The sequence below is a fragment of the Sceloporus occidentalis genome, unplaced genomic scaffold (genome assembly GCF_023333645.1).
Source record: "Sceloporus occidentalis isolate IW3139 unplaced genomic scaffold, rSceOcc1.0.p SCAF_14, whole genome shotgun sequence".
Classification (NCBI taxonomy): Eukaryota; Metazoa; Chordata; class Lepidosauria; order Squamata; family Phrynosomatidae; genus Sceloporus; species Sceloporus occidentalis.
This window is the reverse complement of record NW_028316994.1, coordinates 5,978,786-5,999,094: the sequence shown is the minus strand read 5'-3', so window position 1 is coordinate 5,999,094 and position 20,309 is coordinate 5,978,786. Positions and strand designations below refer to the sequence as shown.

The window sequence follows — 20,309 nt, the reverse complement described above, 5'->3', positions numbered from 1 at the left end:
ACAGTTGAAGGGTATGTTGATGAGAACGGTTTCTTTCTTTCCTGGAAAAAAGCTGCAGACTAGCTGCTAATAGCTCACAAACAGGCACTGGTCCATGGACCATCACTTTGACCATAGACAATGCTCCTTTGGTGGTGTGGAAATATCATTTGTTGATGTTATTGCTGTGTGCTTTCAAGTTGTTTCCAGCTTATGATGACCCTAAGACCATGGGGGTTTCTTGCCAAGATTTGTTCAAAAGAGATTTGCCATTGCCTTCCCCTAAGGCTGAGAGTATGCGACTTGCCCAAGGCCACCCAGTGTGTTTCCAGGCTGAGCAGGAAATCAAACCCTGGTCTCCAGAGTCACAGTCCAACACTCAAACCACTAAGCCACACTGGCTAAGTATCATTTCGGATAACTCAATGATGAGGTAAAACTACAGTCCCCTTATTCCTCACGATCTTCCTTCTCCCTACAGATCCTGAGCTGCCAAGGCCTAATATATCTCTGAGTCCACAGGGAATAGTACCAGAAAACAGCAACATTGCCATTCAGTGCCATGGCAAAGGTCCAATCCACAGATTCTATTTTCATCATCATAGAGACTGCAAGAAGCCAACATCAGTTCAGCCAGTGGGAGACACAGGCACATTCTCTATTTCTTCTGTGAGCAAATATAAAAGTGGGATTTACCGCTGCAGCTATAGACCCAACTCAGACTTTTTCACTTCAGAAGAGAGTGATGAGACAGAACTGTGGCTATTAGGTGAGGGCTATTATACATTTCCCTGCTAATGAACAAGATGGGGTGGATGCATTTGCCTTCCAATTTTATCTGACCCAGAATATGTGAAGCATTTCTATAAATACTCTCATATGCATTGTTGCTGTTATTTGCTGTCAAGTCAGCTTCAACTTATGGTGCCCATATGAATGAGAGCCCACCAAGAGCCCTGGTCATCAACTTCTCTTCTCTGGTCTTGCAAACTAAGGGCTGTGGCTTTCTTGATTGCATCAGTCCAGCCATAGTGTGGTCTTTCTTTTGTTCCTATTTCCTCTTGTCCACATTACAATGCATGTTGTTTTGTTGTTCTGCGACTTCAACTTTTTTCTTAATATGAACCTACCATGGGGTTTCCTTGACAAGTTTCCTTAGAGGGCGTTTGCCATTGCTATCCGCTGAGGCTGAGAGAGCGTGATTTGCTGAAGGCCACCCAATGGGTTTCCAGGACCAAATTGGGATTTGAACCCTGGTCTCCAGAGTTCAATGCACAAACCACTACCATACAGAAAGTAAATCCCAGTTTGCAAATATAGGAAGTACAGTGCAGTCTGTAGTTCACATTTAACACCTAAGACCATTTTTTGTTCACACAGGGCCTGGGCTGCCCAGCCTGAAACATAATGTGAGCTAAAAATGGTCCATTATGGTCCCAAAAATCTCTGGAGAGTGGACTTCACCATTTCGGCCTATTGGGAGAGGGTAGATCTGATTTGAAAAAGCTCTGTATTTTTCACACACAAGAATCTTCACAAAATGTTCACCAACCAACCCCACTCAAAATATGGGGGGGGGGGGGGGAATCACCTCTTTCAAATTTTCATAATCTTGCCTAACATGAGATTTTTTTCTTCCAGGCATGTGTCTAGTGCTTGGGGCTGCAAAGATGTGTATGACAATGTGCCATCAGTGCTAGTAGAAATGTCATAAGCCACATGAATAGTTGAATAATATTTTCACTACAGGATAGAAAATTGTGATTCTTTTGCTGTTGTGTTTCTCCTTTTTCACAGATTCCTACTTAAGTAGACCCGACATCTTTGTGAGCCCGATGGAAGTGGCTACACTTGGAGGAAACATTACTCTCCATTGTTCAACTAAAATGCCAGGCATGATCTTCTATTTCCAAACGCCAGAAGACCATATGCCACACTATCCCAAGAAACCAGATGCATACAAGAACAAGCTCTTCATTCACAGTGTAGGCTGGGAGCAAGCTGGGAAATACAGCTGTCGTTATGGCTACGTGAGATATGCTTATTTAATCTCAGAACCTAGTGACCCTGTGGAATTAGTTGTGGCAGGTAAAAGGACCCATCTTGTTAATTTGTTTTTGTTTTTGTTTTTTTTGCTTCTGCTATCTGTTGTATGTTTATGCCAGGAACTTGTTTGTATAGGGCAGCTGTTGGGATGAAATGTGAGCTTTCTTCTTGGCAATCTGTTTCAATCCACACTGCAGGATCAAGAGATGAGATACAGTTCTTTGAGTAAATATATAAGCAGCAAGAAACCTGAAACTGGATGAGCTAGTATTGGTGCGATACATACCGCCGTAAAGCGGTGTACCAGTGCCAATTCTATGGTTAGGACCGCACGGAAACTGCACGGTCCTTAACCCTAGAATGTACAGGCGGTGTAACAATGGCGGCGCCCTGTGTACATGGGTGCCGCCATTGTTACGTAAGCACCATGCGGCATCTGCATATTGCTGCGCAGCACTTACATAATGAGTGCCCCAGTGGTGCACTTGTTACACCGCCCCTGCGACTTAGAAAGAACCCGCTTTTCTCAGGTTCTTTTTTCTCTGCAGCAAAGCTGCATGGTTTAGTGGCTGCAGCTTCCTTCCAGAGGAAAAAAGGCTGCTGGTAGGCCACCCTTTTTGGCCAGTCTGTCCCAGGCCGTTATTATTCTCTGTCTTTTTTCCCCATCTTGTGATGTTGTCAAGATTTTCAGCCTGCACCCTCACCCAACGGTGATGAGACTTGTGTTAGAAGGGGTTACCCTCCTTCTGAACATTGTAGTTTGGGAAAACTTCTGGATTCATCTCTGAGCCTGAAAGACCAGGTTTCGGTGATGACCATGAGTGCATTTGCAGTTAAAGCTAGTGCTCCAACTGTTTCTGTTCCTGGAGAAGTCAGATCTGGCCATGGTGGTACATACTTTGGTAACATCCCAATTGGAATACTGTAATGCTCTCCACATGGGGCTGCCTTTGAAAGGTGCTTAGAAACTTCATCTGGCCCAAGGAGATACAGCCAGGTTGTTAACTGGAGCTGGCTACAGGAAACACACAACTCCCTTGTTGCAACAGATCCATTGGCTGCCTGTTCGTTTCCAGCTACAATTTAAGATGCTGGTTTTGACTTATAAAACCCTATATATCGTATATATTTGACTATAAGTCGACCTCATGTATAAGTCGAGGGCAGATTTGGGGGCGAAAATTATGGATTTTGATACGACCCATGAATAGGTTGGGGGTAAAACTTGGGGGCATTAAATGGAGGATGCAAATGACAAAGCAAAGGAAAACAATGCCAACAAACTTGGCATTAAATCATATATATATGATTTAAAGTACAGTACTTACATTGACCCATGGATAAGTCGATTCAGTTTTTTTGGGTCAATTTTTTAACCTGAGTTTCAAGACTTATACTTGAGTATATACAGTAGCTTGCATCCGGATTATTTGAAGGACAATATCTCCCTTTATGAGCTCACTAGAGTGTTGAAATTATTTGGAGAGGTCCTTCTCTCTGTCCTACCATCCTCTCAAGCTCATTTGACGGGAACAAGAGAGAAGGCCTTCTTGGTGGCTGCTCTTAGGCTCTGGAATTCTTTTCCTAAAGAGGACAGGGTTGTCAGGCTTTTTCAAACTGACAAGGGTTGGGCTTTAAATGCTGTGTAATTCAGATTTTAAGGTTTGTATAGCGTTTTTAACACATGTTACATTTAAATGAATAATCGTTTTAACTTTTAAACTGGCTTAATTGATTTTTTTTTATTTTTATAATTATACATTTTAATGCTTTTGAGCTATTTTTAAACTGTATTGTTTTAAGTTTACTGCTTACCACTTTGAGTCCCTATATGGGGAGAAAAGCAGGTTATAAGTAAAATAATAATAATAATAATAATAATAATAATAATAATAATAATACCAGCTCACAGACATCAAATACGGATGAGGATGTATGTTCCATAGGTTACAAGTGTACCCCTGGGGAATTTTTAGATCCCCATATCACATCTCCCCCCAATAGGGAGGATTTGTCTGAGATTGGTCTATGTTCACTTTTCCATGCATGTCAATGTCCCCTCAAACACCCCTCAAGGAAGAAACTCAACTGAACATGGAAACCCAAAGGTTTCATTTCCTAGTTAGTTTTCAGTTTGTTCTGAGGGAATGCATCCCACCAGGAGGGCCAAATTTGCCTCTATGCCAGCCATTAATACTCTGATGTAATAACGTGATGAATTTGTGATGTATTTTGAATTCTCTGCCAGAATTCAAAATGCTTCTCCAAACTACAAATCCCAAGATTCCATAGGATGCAAATTAAAGTATTATCAAAGTGCTATAATTGTGTAATGTGAAAGAGACCAGAGTAATTGCATCCTTTTGAATTCTTGTGGAAATCATGAAAGCCAGAAACAGCTGTCACAAGATTTACATTTGATATGTTTTCCATCACCAGTGGCTCCTTCTATTGTCAATACCAACCAATACTATAACATTCTTGACATTACTATGGAGCGATTGTTGGGAAAAGGATGGAGACTGTGACAATTGCACTGTATGATTAAGCTCTCTTTCTCCTTCTTACAGACCCTAATCTGCCCAGGCCCAACATTTCCTTTATCCCTAGCAGGTATGTGATTCTGAGCGGCAACATCACCATTCAGTGCCAGGGCAGTGGCCAGATTAAGAGATTCTACCTTCACAAGCTTGGAAATCAACCTGAAACTCAGTCAGAGGAAGCATTTAGTGAATCAGCAAACTTCTCCATCAAGAATGTGAAACGAAGACATGGAGGGGAATACTGCTGCAGCTACAGACCACTTTCAGGAGGTTTTAACTCTTCAGAGACCAGTGAACATGAAGAGCTATTCATAATAGGTAACAAATTCTGATCCAAAAATCCAGTGCCAACAGGGGTGAGGATCTCACTTGAGACTTCTTTGTGCTCTCACGGTATGTGGTTTAGTTCTATAGTACAGTAGGCCCTCCATATTCACTGGGGTTAGGGGCACAGAATCCCTGTGAAAGTGGAAAAACCGCAAATAAAAAAACACAACTTTTTTTTTAACCTGAAAGACGACTTCTCTAGGAATCGCTAGGTCCTCTAAAGCAACTCTGTGGTCAACATCCCCCAAAAGTTGACCATAGAATCATGATGGAGGACCTACAAATGCCTAGAGAAGTGTTTCCTTAGTAATCCCTAGGTCCTCCAGCACAACTCTATGATCAATTCCCAGTTGAATCTCTCTGGAGGACCTAGGGATTCATTGAGAGAACATATTAATCAAATCTGCACATAATCAAAACCACAGAAGTTAAAGCCACAAATGTGGAGGGCCGACTGTACTACATTCATAATGTTCATGCTGGACCTAAATGACATACAACTGAAAACAAAGAACAGAAAACAACCTCTAACTTGAATAAGAAACAAAGTCCTTTCCTAGGTCTGCCATCTACCAAGAGGGCACAAAACCATCTGCTTATTGGTGTCTTCTCCAGGGCTCTGTGTTGGTTGCAATTTCATGGGAACACAGAAAAAGTTGAGAAAGCAATATTGGCTGTATCTTCCAAACTAACAAGAATCCCAGAGTTCTCCTTCAAAATGATCATTTCTCTAGTCCTTAAAGTTACAAGGGTATGTTTGAAAGGGTTTGAGCAATGTTGCCCGAAATCTCAGATAGATGGCAGAGTAATATTTGCAGCAAGAGGAACCTAAGATCTGCAGCGTGTGCTATGTACCTCATACTGAATAAGCAAACTTGCATTATTTTGGAGGAGGGAGGTTGATAATTTATTCTGTAAATGTGTTTATTTTATTGTTATTGTAGAAAGAGGCATTGTGAGCCAGAATAGGATCTATGGACCACATGGACTGTAATATTTCACATCCTTGCCTTCCTGCACCCAGCATAACATGTTAAACATGGTAACCAGGTTCACGTAGTATTGCAAGAGCATCAGAATGAGTGAACCATGGACTTCTGCTTTAGGAATTCTCATTGATCCACAGTGAAATGTGGAAGGAGAAGTGGATGGTGCCACATTCTCTGTTTCTAGCACATGCGCAATATTATACAGGCCAGTAAAGTGCAACACCTTAGTTTTCTGAATGAACCAAATGATATTAGTACAGGTGCACCATGTAAGACAGTGGAGAAATTAGGGAATCAAAGGATATTTGCTTCCCTAATTAATACTCTTTTTTTGATGAAAAAGGGGGTATCAAAAGGTTATGTGCTCTGCCTGGGGGAATATCTGTGATGGTTTTTGGTTTGTTTGTTTTGGCCCTATGTGAAGTTAAAAAGGCAAAGGGTATGACCAGCCTGCAGAATTACAGGACTTTCATCTCATGTTAACTGCCATGGCTCCATGCTATGTAATTGGGGGGGGTGGGGTGTAGTTTTATGAGGGACTTACACTGCTTTAGTCCACTTGCCTGAACTACATTGGAGCCTCTCAGCAGAGAATTCTAAATATCTCACCAAAGTGCAAATCCTAGGATTCCATAAAATGAAACTATGCCAGTTAAGGTGGTATCAAAGCCACTATAATTGTGGAGTCTGGATACACCCAAAGGCTTAAAAATATTAACAGGAACAATATAAACATGTTAAATTTTATGCAAAATACTGATTTTACACCAGGAAAAAAAAGTTGTGCAGTTTTTTCAATAAAAAGTTCTGAAATGTGTGTGTGTGGGGGGGGGGGGTGGGTTCAAAAATGAATCAAGGTGTCTCTCATGCTCTCACTCACCAGGGAAGAAAGTTTTCATTCTTTTTTCATTCTCATGTGTTAGAATGAAATGAGTGAATATTTACATCCTGAGCAGAAATAATTGCATATGTAGACCTAAGACACGATAGGGAATCCTGCTTTCTTCTTAGTTTCCCAAGTATTTCTGGTCAAGCTCTGATGTGACCTTTAGAGTTATAGGCATTGAATCTGTGGGCTCCTCTAACCATGCCTTGAAATGGATCAAGTTGAATGGTGTATATAAATGCTGAGGGACAACCAGGGCTATTACAATCTCCTTCCTCATTCATATGGTAGAGGACAGCATAAGGTATTAAACACTCCTGAGCAGTGTGGGGAAATCCTTACTATTGCATTTCTTTGTACAGATCCCACCATACCCAAACCAACCATCTATCTGAGTCCCATTCAGGGCATCTTACTTGGAGGAAATGTCACAGTCTCCTGTGAGAGCCAAATCTGGGCAAAGAGCATCTTTTTCCAGAAGCCTGGAGACCAGAAATCTCGTGATTTCAAAAAGCTCAGTTCAAAAACAAACAATTTCACCATCACCAATGTAAGCTTGGAGAACAGAGGAATATACAGGTGCAGGCACATGTATGAGTCCAATCCTTTTGTAATTTCGGAGCTCGGTGACCCTGTGGAGCTGCTGATAATAGGTAAAGATACTGACTTCTCATGCACTTTGCCAACTAGATGCCCCAGTGTACTGGAAAACATATGGTTCCCCCAGATGCTGTCAAGTCCTATGCCCTAATTGCCCTTGCCAGTCTGGCCGCTGATGAGATGGGATGCATGTAGTAGCAGTTTAATAATATCTGGAGACTAAAGCCAGCCCTCCCTGATTTAAACCAAGAGGTGGGCAACGTGTGACTGGGTGACTACATGCATCTCCTCAAGTTTGCTTTTGCAGCCATCCTCTAAAATGTCCTTTTTCTACCAAGAAAGAGTAAATTGTCTCTCTGGGATGCTTATAGGAGAAGCCATTCTTCTTTTAAATTGGTTGCTTTGCCTTGTTTAGGAATTTTTTTTCCTAAACCAGAATTGGACTTCTGGCTACATCTGATTTTGGTTTGAAGGGTGATGGGTGGGTTTGTATTTTTGGCAGTTTCTGAAGCCCTTGGAGGGTGCCAGGGACAAAAATCTGCCCACCATATTCATTGAAATTGCCCTCCCAGTCTAAACTGTGGATTTTGATGAATGCTAACGGCATTGTCTGTCATGCTTTCTTTCATGGTCTTATGGAGGGGGGGGGGGGGAGGAACAAAAGGAACAAAATTGGGATGTCACTTTCTGGTCTTCTTAATCAGCCTGGATGTGTCCTCTATTGAATTGAAGAGGTCCCCCCAACAAACACCACCCTGATCTCATATAACACTTTATGCTTACTCCTTCTTACAGATCCTGATCTGCCCAGGCCCAGTATCTCACTTCACCCAGCTGGGACAGCAGATATGAAAAGCAGTGTTACCTTTCACTGTCAGTTCAAAGAACGGGCCATGACTGTCTATTTCTATAAGGTTGGAGATCAGAAGGCACATCAAGTGATACTCCTGGATGGCTATTCAGCCAAGGTCTTTCTAAACAGTGTGGACCGGAACAATGGAGGGAGTTACTGCTGCAGCTATCAACCCAAGGCAAAGTTTTCCATCTCTTCCAGGACTAGTGACCCTGTGACATTGTTTGTATTAGGTGAGAAGTCCTGATTTATTATTTATAGTGAACCCTTGGTATCCCCTGGGGTTTGGTTCCAGACACCCACCCACCCATAGATATCAAAGTCCTATTTTATATATAGTGGCATAGTAAAATGGTGTCTCCTATATAAAATGGTAAAATCAAACTTTGCTTTTTGAATTGGTTTAACCTTTTGGAATATTTTCTAGCCATGGATGGTTGAATCCTTGGTGCAGAATCTGTGGATACAGAGGGATGACTGTATTTGTTTGTTTGTTTGTTTGTTGCCTTTCTCCCATTGTGGGATCCAAGATGGCTCACAAACAATTAAACATAATTAGCTAAAAGAATAACAATAAAATTTAAGCACAATCTTTTGATCACCCTATTAAATCCATAAAATCATTTTAAAAAAACCATACAAAAGTTAAAACTAGCTTTAACCCACCACCACCATCATAAGAAGGCTCCCTGCAAGCAATTGCTCATTAAAAGTCTGCTTGGACAAGAAGGTCTTTGTTGGCTGGTGAAAGGAGAGCAGGGAAGAGGCCAAGCTAGTCTGTTATGGAAGGGGATTCCACATGGCAGAGCAGCCACTGAGAAGGCTCTCGCCCATGTCATCACCGAATAGACCTGTGATGGGGGTGGAACTGAGAGAAAGCCTTCAGATCTTAAGACTCTGGCAAGTTCCTATGGGCAGATGCGGACTTTCAAAGATCCTTCCAAATAGTTTACCATTCTGATTGTGAACAAACAAGGTGAGTCCACTTGAGACCCCATTGAACTACAGATGTTTGCTAAAACAGATGAGTATGAACTACATTTTTATAAGTACAACACACATAACAAGATCCAGTCTGGACAGAAAAGGTAGAGAAATATAATATAACTCATTTCATCTATATTTGGTTTTACTAGTATTTCTTTCATTCTGTCAGCTGCCTTTAATCTCATTCTTGGGAAGAAGGCAGGCTATAAATAAAGTGATGCATTGACTGACTGACTGACTGACTGACAGTGTAACTTGTGGATTTACCCATTCTTAATATTTTCCATTGCACAGATCCTGACATCCCCAAACCTACCATCTTCCTAAGTCCAATTGCTGGGGTCTCTCTTGGAGAAAATGTTTATCTCCATTGTGAAATCCAAGGCTGTGCTGAGATTGTTTACTTTCATATGCCAGGACATCCAAAGCCACATCAGGTCACAAATCACAGTATGAACAAGGTCACTTTCCGCATCAGCAATGTAAGCTTGGAGCAGAGAGGGGAATACAACTGCAGTCACACTCGCAAATCTGATCCTTTTTTCATCTCAAAGCACAGCAACTCTGTAGAGTTGCTGATAACAAGTAAGTGAGTGGACTCATACCTTCCAACTGTCCAGATTTGATCAGGACACTCCTGCAGTTAGGAACAACAGGCAACTACATAGGGATATCAGGGGCTAATTTCCCTTCACTATGTCCCTCCATACTTGCCAACCCCCTATAGCAAGACTCTTTCCAATCCTTTCTCAGTTTTTCAGTTTTTCATTTTTCCTTTCAGCCCTTCTCAAAATGATGACAAGAAGTGTTGCATCACTTCTTGTTGCCATTTTGAGAGGGAATGCAGGAAAAGGAGATATTTGGGGATAGCATGAAGTTCTGGGATACTTGTGAGCATGGGCTGGGGGTATTTTAATATGTTTTCACATGTTTGGGGGTGGAAAAAGTGCCAGGAAACACACATTTTTAATGGGGTTTGGGCAGAGTGACCAGACATCCTCCTTTTCCAGGTCATGTCCTACATTTCAACGTATAGTCCAGGAGGAATTTCAATATGTCCTCCATTTTGAGCATGACTAAGAAGCATGAAGTTATATTTATATTAGTGTATTTAACTTTCATTTTGTAATGTCAAACATTTTTCTTGAATGGCTTACATTTTGTGGTGTCTTGTCCTCCTTTATAGTTAGAACATCTGGTCACCTTGGATTCGGGGGCAGGAGGGAGGCTTAGAGGCCAGGCAAGTGGGATCCAGATGTCACACATATCGTTTTTATGTTGTAATCTGCCTTGGGAAAATCATTGTCTTGAGAAGTAGTGAAGAAATGGGTAAGATAGAGTACAATAGTTCATGGAGTGTGGACAGACTTTATGATACTCTATGACTGAACTATTTTTCCCCTACTTATAGATCCTTCTCTACCCAGGCCTAGTATCTCTCTGAGCATTAGTGGGATTGCAGCTCTTGGAAGCAACATCACCATTCAGTGTCATGCAAATAGTCTGATCAAGAGGTTCTATCTTCACAAACCTGGAGATTCCATGGAACCAGAAATCAAAGAGCCGAATGGGAAAATGGCCATTTTCTCCATCATCAAGCTGCAGAAGGAACATGCAGGAAACTACTGCTGCAGTTATCAAGCTCAATCTGAATTTTCAGTCTCAAATAAGAGCGACAACATTTTACTGTGGATATTAGGTGAGGATTCCTGATTGTTCAAACTGAGCAGAAGGGGGTCATCAGCTTTTAGGTAATCCCAGCATTCCATTTTCAAACAATTACCTCTCACTGCTCTGTTGGGATGCACTGGCATGTTTTTTTTATATATATCCCTTTACAGGTATCATTTGACATGCCCAAAGTGATATGATGCCACTTCTGGGTGCCATTGTGGCTTAACATTCCAGATTTTGTGATGCAGAAGAGCAGGTGCCAACCACAATCACTGACTGATCCCTGAGCATTTGTTGTTCTGCAAAATTAAATAGCAAATAGAGAGGGGTGTGTGTGTGTGTGTGTGTGTGTGTGTGTGTGTGTGTGTGTGAGAGAGAGAGAGAGAGAGAGAGAGAGAGAGAGAGAATCTTTTGTTCCAGCTGGAATTCCTTCCTTCTCTTTGTGTCAAGTTGGCCTAAGTAACACACTCAGTAAATTTGTGATCTTGCAATGGTTCTTGCCATTTCCCTGGGTTTTTGAGTTCCAGTAAGATTTGAGATCTCGCAGGGAACTGGAAATCTTGGGAGGGGTCCTCATTAAGCTGGCCTGGAAACTGTTCTGTACTACTGTTTGGAAAACCTGGCAACTTTATTTGTGAGAAAAAGAATTTGATATTATCTTCTGCATAATGTTTCCCAGCAATATAAATGAGAATTTTCAGTGTTTGGTCTTTGCTTTTTCCATAGATCCCAGGACATCTATACCTACCATTTCCCCAAGTCCCATTATGGTTGTATCTCTTGGACATAATGTCACTATTCATTGTGAAAACCAAACCTCAGCTGAGACCTTCTACCTCCTGAAGGCTGGAGACCAGAAGTCTGAACAGATGAAAGAGATTAGTCAGAATAATTCTAGTTTCACCATAAGGAATGTCACCTTAGAACACACAGGAAAATATACCTGCCGTTATAGCAACAAATTAGATTGTTTCTTCACCTCAAAGTCTAGTGTTCCCATGGAACTTCTGCTAACAGGTAGATACTTGGGATTTGCACACATCCCCCCCCCCCCCCCAATCTTATACTTCTGTTTTAAGCTTGCATTGCAAATCAATTTTTGTCTGGAGACCTTACATGTCAATATAGTATTGACACAGCACTGAGAACATACACTAGCAGCAAGACTGTCACAAGATATAATTTGCTCTTTGAAGCTAAGGTGGTGTCTCCCGTTCCATGTGCAGAAGCCAACTAGAATGATCACTGAATCTTGCTTCAGTGCTACCACTGGCATCGTCTCCCCCAGCACATTATAAGAACAATAAACCAATTCTGTAGTACAGAACAGCTGCATTCAAACTTGTCCTCCAATTCACCTGGTAGTTCTCCTTTCTCCCTGTCCCACTGCATCCTCCTGCAACAGTTATCTCTAACAGCTGTCTCCCTGGACCAACCCTGGCCAGTAAACTGTATGTGCTAAAGTAATGGCCAAAATTTTAGATCAAACTGTGCAAGCCTAATGATCTGCCCATGCAACTTTGTGGTTTCAGCCTAAAACTCACTCGCTGTCTTCCGAACGCAGCCAGCTTTGTTACAAAGCAGAGAAAACAGCCTGGTGTGCTTTGAAATCTACCTAATATGGGTGCCTGGCTTGAATCTACCCTGAAGCAAACAGCTACTGTGTGCTTGCTTCTTGGCCCTTAGCATCCTTCTCCAACACACAATGTTCCAGCAGTGCTGCCACAGCGGTTTACTGGCTGCATTTCTCTGTATGTGCCTTCATCTGGGGAAAGATAAGTGCAGTCGCACTCCCTTGACTGCTAGGTAAAACCATCTTTCATGTTCTTGCAGACCCTGAACTATCCAGGCCAAGTATCTCCTTGAATTCTAGCATAGTTTCTCATTTGAGGAGCAGTGTCAGCATTCAATGCTGGGTCAAAAAAGGTCAGAGTGGCATTTTCTATCTTCATAATGCTGAAGATAAAACGAAATTACAATCTGTGAAGTCACAAGAGAACATGGCAAAATTCATTTTCAAGAACATACATCGGGAGGACAGTGGGAACTACAGCTGCAGCTACAGACCTACACCAGGGTTTCTCATCTCTCCAGCCAGCAACAGTAATGCAACACTGCTAATATTAGGTGAGTATGCTAATGCAGCATTTGGCCTAAATACCCTAAAGGCACCAGAGCCAATCAGATCTTGCAAGCTAAGTAGTTTCAGCCCTGCTTACTATTTGGATGGGAGACTGCCAATGAAAACCAGGTGCTGTAGGCTGTATTTCAGGGGAAGGGACTGCTAAATTACCTCTGAGTATTCCTTGCTTAAGAAAACCCTAGAACATTAATGGGTTCACTGTAAGTCAACAATTTAGCCTGGAGAAGAGATGTTTAAGAGGTGATATGATAGTCCTGTTTAAACATTTGAAGGGATGTCATATTGAGGAGGGAGCAAGCTTGTTTTCTGCTGCTCCAGAGACTAGAACATGAAACAATTGATGCAAACTGCAGGAAAAGAGATTCCACCTCAACATTAGGAGGAACTTCCTGACAGTAAGGGCTGTTCAACAGTGGAACAAACTCCCTTGGAGTGTAGTGGAGTCTCCTTCCTTGGAAGTCTTTAAACAGAGGCTGGATGGCCATCTGTCAGGGAGGCTTTGATTTAGATTTCCTGCATGGCAGGGGGTTGGACTGGATGGCCCTTGTGGTCTCTTCCAACCCTATGATTCTATGGCGGGTTACAGACTGCCGAAATGCGGCGGTCTGCTGCCGCCGCCGCTTGCAGCATCCAGGAGCCGCAGCGGCCAAACCTCACGACTCCTGGACGCTGCAAAGGAAGGAGCGTGGAAATCGCGCTCCTTCCTGGGCCCCGGAAAAGATGCTGCGAGGCGTTAGTCGTGCACTCGCGGCATCACTTCCGGGGTGTGACGTGCGGACGCACAGCGTCCGCTACATCAATATGGTGGCGGCCGTGTGGAACGGCCGCCATCATTTGTCACGGACTCTGTCCATGATAGGGTTAGGGGCGTCTGGAAGAGATGCCCCTTTTTCAAAATGGGACGTCCTAAGGATGTCCCTTATGGTGGTCTGTAACCCTCCTAGGATTCTAAGTGATGAAGGCACATACACATATTAATGCAGAACCTCTCATCCTGAATAACAATATGGAGATCCAGTTTAGTATGCTGTTCCACCCTCCATCCCCCTCCCCAGCTACTCTGAATGGAATATAATATAAAAGATACAAGAAGAATGTCTTAGACTTCAGGCAACAAAAGGTGTTGAGAGCCAGTGTGGTACACTGTTTGACTAAAATCAGGAGAATAAAATCGGTGGGACCCAGTTCTCTTGAGGGCTTGGGCCTCTGTGGGCCTGGATAATTAAAGAAGTGTGTTGTTATTGAAGTATGGCCTCATTGGCAGTACATTTTGAACTGCTTTGGAAACCAGTTTAAAAGGGGGTGGTTGCTCCTGTTTCCCCCTGAATTTCGGGGAAGGGGGCACAGGGCAAATCCCCCTTAACCCAGTTCTTATGAAACTGAGGCATTTGCCAAGTCTTTTCAAAAGAACTGGGTTATTTTAGGGAAGCGCCAATGGGAATGCGCTGCTATCCCATTTGGGGCACCCAGGAGGGAAAGGCAATGGGCAGAGGTTGGGCAGAGGGGCAGAACATACCCATCCCACAGGTCTTGACAAACCACCATGGTTTTTCCTGTTTCGGCACTCCGTGGACAAAGATTCACTTTGTGAATTCAAATTTCCCGCACTGTCAAGTGGTCCATTTAAATCACCATGCAGCTATTTTCCACTTCTGCCGGTAAATTGGTTCTCTTTCCCCTGTTGGCCAGAGGTCAGGGAAGTGGGGGAGAGGTTCCTTGGGGCTCTTGATGCAGCATGAGTTTTTGTTTTTTTTAAACAACTTTGACAGTTTCTGTGCACCATTACATTTGTGTGGCTTCACAGGGGCAGGGGTTTGTGGATGCCATGGGGGGATTCTTCCCTGGCATGCATGGATTCATGGGTGCCATGGGCAATTCTATCTTGGCATGCATGGATTCATAGGTGGCATGGGAGGATTCTACTGTGGCATGCATGGATTCATGGGTGCCATGGGGGGAATCATTTGGCATGGGATTCTCCCATGTTGGGAGAAAGGCAGCATATTAATTCATCAATTAATTATGTATCAAGGATAAAATTTGAAGTTTTTTTTCTTTATAAACATGATTCTTTCTAACTAGATTATGGTACAAGGAGAAACAGTTCTTCTAATGCAGATCGCTGTCCTGTGACTGGATATGGAGGGCCTCTTTGGATTTAGGTTTTTCACTTCCTATTCCTTCCATGCTCAGATCCGGACTTACCAAGTCCTACCATCTCCATCAGTCCTAGTGGATTGGTTGCTCTTGGACAAGAAATCAAGATCCAGTGTGAAACTAAGAATGGACCCATGATGTTCTATCTCTATGAGGCTGGAGATCCAACAGCAAAGTGGACTATGAAGTCTGATTTTGACACGGGTGAATTCTCCATCAGCAACCTCAGTTCTCAGCACCGGGGGATGTATCACTGTATTTATGCCTGTGTAGACAAGCCTTTTCTCTTCTCAGGAGCCAGCGAACCACTGGAGCTTCAAGTTTCAGGTGAGATATATTACAACTCAGTGTTTTTGTGTTCTCTGTACATTATCACATGGTTTTATTTAGGAGGTCTTTGAAACTCCCTTTATCATACCCATCAGAGAAACATCAATGAATTAAACCAAAATTATCAAATTGAAAAAAAGACATGCAAGAGATGGGTAACTTTGGGGATATTGGAAGACTGAGAGTTAAGAAGGAGGTATATTTACCAGTCTAGAAGAGAAAGGTCCACTGGAGACTCAGGAGATTATCACACGGGGGACGGGATGTCCTTGTCCATCATTATCCTGTTCTTATCATGCAATTGTGATAAGATTTTGAGATGACATCATGCTTACCCTGTCCTTTTCCAGACCCTGAAGTGGCATGGCCCAATCAGTTTGTATTAACAGAAACTCACGTTAATACAATGATGGGTATCACTGACGGGAGAATGACGAGATAAACACGGATGCGATAAGGATGGAGCAGTCTCTCCTGCCCCGTGTGATAATTTCTTCAGAAAGCATCAGAGAGTGAAAGCTGAAGACTCAGACAGCACCTAAGGGTACACTGGGAAAAGTGGATGATAACTGAGATTTGAGGGGGATTTATACTTGTCCTTGGGACATGTGCTGTTTCCCCAAAAGGTGTGACAAAAGCTTTAATGTTCTTCCCAAGGAATGGACAAACTAGTCTTGAAAACATAAGGATTTTTAGCAGGAAGGTGTTAGTGTACTGATGTGATCTGAATCAGATAGTCAGAGGAAATGTAAGGACTTCAAAGAGGAAAAACATGGTATGGTCTCTATAAGTATGACTAATGTCTTCCTTTGCTCCTGTAGAAATACATAATAGGCAGGTAGGAGGGATATGTTATGTTTAGCATAATCCATGGTGCTTGTCCTTTGTTCTTACCTAGGCTGGACATGCAAAAAGTCAAGTGATCCTGACACTGGTGTCTTTTAACTTCCTTGGATTATTGTGATCCCCTAAAACACATATCAGTTCATCAGTCCATATTATATTCCAGAGAAATCTCACCAGATGAACCAACATGTTCCTCATCTGTTCCTTGCTCTTGGGCTCATAATTGTTTGAAGAACTCCTCTGGCCATTTATCATCATATGCCTTTTTCCTGCTCCCTTGCTTTCCCATGTCAGCTCCTGACAAGAATGACACCCTTTCCCTTTAACAGAACCAGTTATGTCTGGCTTTTTCCAGGGCTTCCAGCCTGGGAACTGAGTTCTAAGTACTATTTGATGTTCTTTTGTTGCCTGTTTTATTGAATCATTTCCTATATTGCTATGTATTCTATATGTATTATCCTACTAGAGAGGCCCCTTCCCCACCACCACTCCCTTTGTGTCGTGTCTTTTTAGACTGTAAGCCTGAGGGCAGGGAACCGTCCAATTAAAAAGATTGTATGTACAGCGCTGTGTAAATTTACAGCGCTTTATAAATAAAGGTTAATAATAATAATAATATTGTGAGCCCCAGCTAGAATATACCTATTGAATCAATGGCAACATGCTAAATCAACACTTATGTAAGTTCCACTGAGTCAGTGCTTTTCCTCTAGTTAGGACTAACAAAAGGTTTCAGGCCATAAAGGGGTTGTTCCCACTAGGTGAAACCCCGCGTTCTGAATCGAATCCAAGGAGTGGCGTTCCTATTAGGATCCGATTTAAACCTAGAACGGTTCTAGAGCAACCCGCAATCGTCCCCATTACAAATCGAATCGTAGAGCGGGATAGAAATTTAAATCGAGCTTTCCTCATTTAACGCATGTTAAAAAAACACTAGGGTCCGACCTACGTTTTTCCATTGATTCGAGTTAGGAACCGGAATATTTAAATAGGAACGACAGCCTTTGAATCGTGTTAGATGGATGGGAGGAGCGGACTGCGATGGGGCTGGCCTTGGGGGAGTTGCCCTTTCTGTCCCCATCTGTCATGGCTGTCGCCATTTTTGCTTCCCTCACCCCTTTGTCCGCTGTGGTCTTTCAATAAGAGATAAGGATTATTTTTATTTTTGCAACCTCCCCTCTGTGTGGGGAGAGCCCATTTCTAACGGAGAAGAGGCAGGAAGGGAAGGCTCCTCTCCAAGAGGCATTCCCTGCCTCTGATCTCGCCCAGACAGGGAAGGGAAGGCTCCTCGCGAGGAGGCATCTGATCTCGCCCAGGCAAGGAAGGGCTCTGATCAATGGGGGGGGGGGGGGGGAATAGAGCCTTTCTCCCTCCCTTTCTCAAACGGAATCTGCCTTCTCCTCCAACCCTGGAAAGAGAATCTTTGGGAAGAGTGCTCCCTCCCTGCTTTTCCAGCAGCCTCCTTCATTGATCTCTGTGCTCTCTGAAGGGATTCTCCCTGGCTGTCTTTTGGGAGACATGAAGAGGGGATGCTGTCATGGAAAACCTATCCCATAGTTCCTCTGGAAAGAGCTTGGGTTTCTTAAATTCGCTTTCCTAAATTCGCTAAATTCACAAACAGTCAATGAAATGGAAACGATGCCAAAAGATAAATCGCTTCCAGATATTCCGGATTAACGTTACGTCATTCTGACGTACTATTGATTGACAGCTCCAAATAAGGTATGGAGGAGAAGAATCGCTTTATTTAAACACCGATTTCATGCCAAGTAGGAACGCTTGCAGGTAAAAACTTCGATTTAAATAACCAGATGGGAACGATGAACAAAGCGATTCGGATAGCGGGATAAGAACAGTGTTATTTTGAATTGATTTTATTAAAAACGATGTATTTTAAATCGTTTCAAATCTTAAGTGGGAACAACCCCGAAGTCACCCTTATTCAAGGAAAAAGGCTCAGAGATGGGCAACTGTGTGGCACCTTGGGCACTAGCTCCCCCATTTCCTCTCTTTAAGGATGGCATATGGCAAATCAATACTGGACTGATGCAGTGGCGATTCACTTCCTTTTGCTAATGCCAACTACCTAGAGTACTCGCAAATGTGTTTTGTGAGAGTTAGCAACCTTTGTGTGCCTATACTCACTAACTGCTTATTAGCATACAGCCATTATCTTCCCATATCACTCCAAACTACAGCCATTGCCTTCTTTCTTCTTTCTTCTCTGTTACACAAGGTTGATTATGTATACATTTTGTAAAAAACAAAAACAAACCCTACTGTTATAAGTTTTACAAAAAAGATCAAGTTGTTTCTTTTGTCAGCTAATACCCAGCTGGTGGGTGTGTGGGCATGTGACTGGTTGTTGTTCAGCTTCTGCCTTGCCAGTTCTGCTCAAGAGATCCACTACTTTGCTTTAAAGGTCTCTCACATTTCCTAACAATTTTTACTTTGCACAGAAACTGATTTCCTGATTTCTTTCCAGGGATGCAAGAGAGCTATGATTATACCCAGGCCAATATTGCCCGCTTCATCATAGGAAGTCTGATCCTTCTTGTCCTCACGTATATTATCTTTGTGGAATGCAACATAGGTGAGTTGGCTCTCTTTTCCCCTTGCTTTCTGTCCCTTTAAGTTAAGAAACAAAACAGTAGAGAAACTGGGGATTGTTATAGATCTATTATTGCTCCAGATCACAGATTCTACATGAGAAAGATACCCTCTAGCTTAAAGGATCTCATGGAATGGCCAGGACTTGGAAGAACCTTTCTCCAAATCTCTGGGGGACTTAACTGGTCAGAGCACAGCACTAGGCTACACGGAGCAAATGTCTGAAACTGTATGTGGTTTTTCTCAAACTCAAACAGCTAATGTGACATAGTGGCTTGAGTGCTTGGCTAGGACACTGGGAAACCAGGGATTAAATCCCTGCTTAGCTGTGGTCTGGGTGAACTTGGGCAATCACATTCTCTCAGCCTCAGACCATGACCAACCCCCTATGAACAAATCCTGGGAAGAAAACCCCATGATAGGTTCATCTTAGGTTTGCTAGAAGACAGAAAGGCTTCAAGGCACACAACTAAAACAATTTGAGAATCCACCTTCTATGCCTTCTAGACTAAGCCTTAAAACACTGAGAAGAGTTTAGAAAGCAATTCATAATACAGTACATTCCAATGAAAGAAGCGAAGAACCCTGCTAGGTATTCCTACTAGGCATTGGAGACATTTATTATCCCCAACTTCCTGTAGTATTTTCAACCCTCTCAGTGCTGAGAAATCCCTCCTAGCACCCAGGGCCAACTCCATCTGCTCTATAGCAGCCAGCACTGTGTATACATTTCTGTACAGGTTATCTACTTCTGTTTCTGTGGTCCAGTTAATGGAAGTTTTAATTTAAAACTCCAGCTTCAATTTATGCTAGCCTAGTGCTCTTCAGATATTTCACATCTCTCTCCCTCTTTTCCTGTGTGTGTATATGACTGTTTGTATACCTTCTAATCACCTGTTGATTTATGATGACCCCATGAATTTCATAAGGTTTTTCTTATGCAAGGAAAACTCGGTTGGTTTTGCTAGGTCTTTCTTCTAAAATGCAGCACTTGGTATTCATTTGTGGTCTCCCATTTAAGTACTATCCGGGGATGACTCTGCTTAGCTACCAAGATCAGATTGGATCTGGTGCCTTTAGAGTATTTAGGCCCCCCTCTTCCCTTGCTGATCACATTTTTATTGTAATATCCATTTTCTATTAAACATAGGTTTTAAAGTGTGGACTTTACAGAGGTGATAAAACTACTGAATGAAACTGAAGCTGAATTGAATTTTCAATACTGAATGAATAATGATGACAAGATAATTTCTCCAGATGCATAAATGGGATCCACTTTCAGATGACACAACTATAGAAGGAGCATTTCACAGCTATAGAAGAAACCATTCCAGAGTGC

The 20,309-nt window shown here is 42.5% G+C and overlaps 1 protein-coding gene across 1 annotated transcript; it reads left to right on the top strand.

Annotated features, from left to right (window-relative positions):
• Positions 1–1,814: 1,814 nt before the first annotated feature.
• LOC149303672 (immunoglobulin superfamily member 1-like) lies at positions 1,815–10,006 on the top strand. Its single transcript, XM_089480803.1, has 6 exons — positions 1,815–2,067; positions 4,596–4,886; positions 7,133–7,423; positions 8,166–8,456; positions 9,505–9,692; positions 9,992–10,006. The coding sequence occupies exons 1-6, from the start codon at positions 1,815–1,817 to the stop codon at positions 10,004–10,006; spliced, it is 1,329 nt and encodes a 442-aa protein (XP_089336929.1).
• Positions 10,007–20,309: the final 10,303 nt, after the last annotated feature.

What these genes read in the sequence shown, in the direction of transcription:
- LOC149303672 (XM_089480803.1), top strand. Translation starts at nt 1,815, where the DNA reads ATGGAAGTGGCTACACTTGGAGGAAACATTACTCTCCATTGTTCAACT. An exon ending in TGTGGAATTAGTTGTGGCAG is followed by an intron (nt 2,068 to 4,595) that starts GTAAAAGGACCC and finishes TCCTTCTTACAG; the next exon opens with ACCCTAATCTGCCCAGGCCC. An exon ending in TGTGGAGCTGCTGATAATAG is followed by an intron (nt 7,424 to 8,165) that starts GTAAAGATACTG and finishes TCCTTCTTACAG; the next exon opens with ATCCTGATCTGCCCAGGCCC.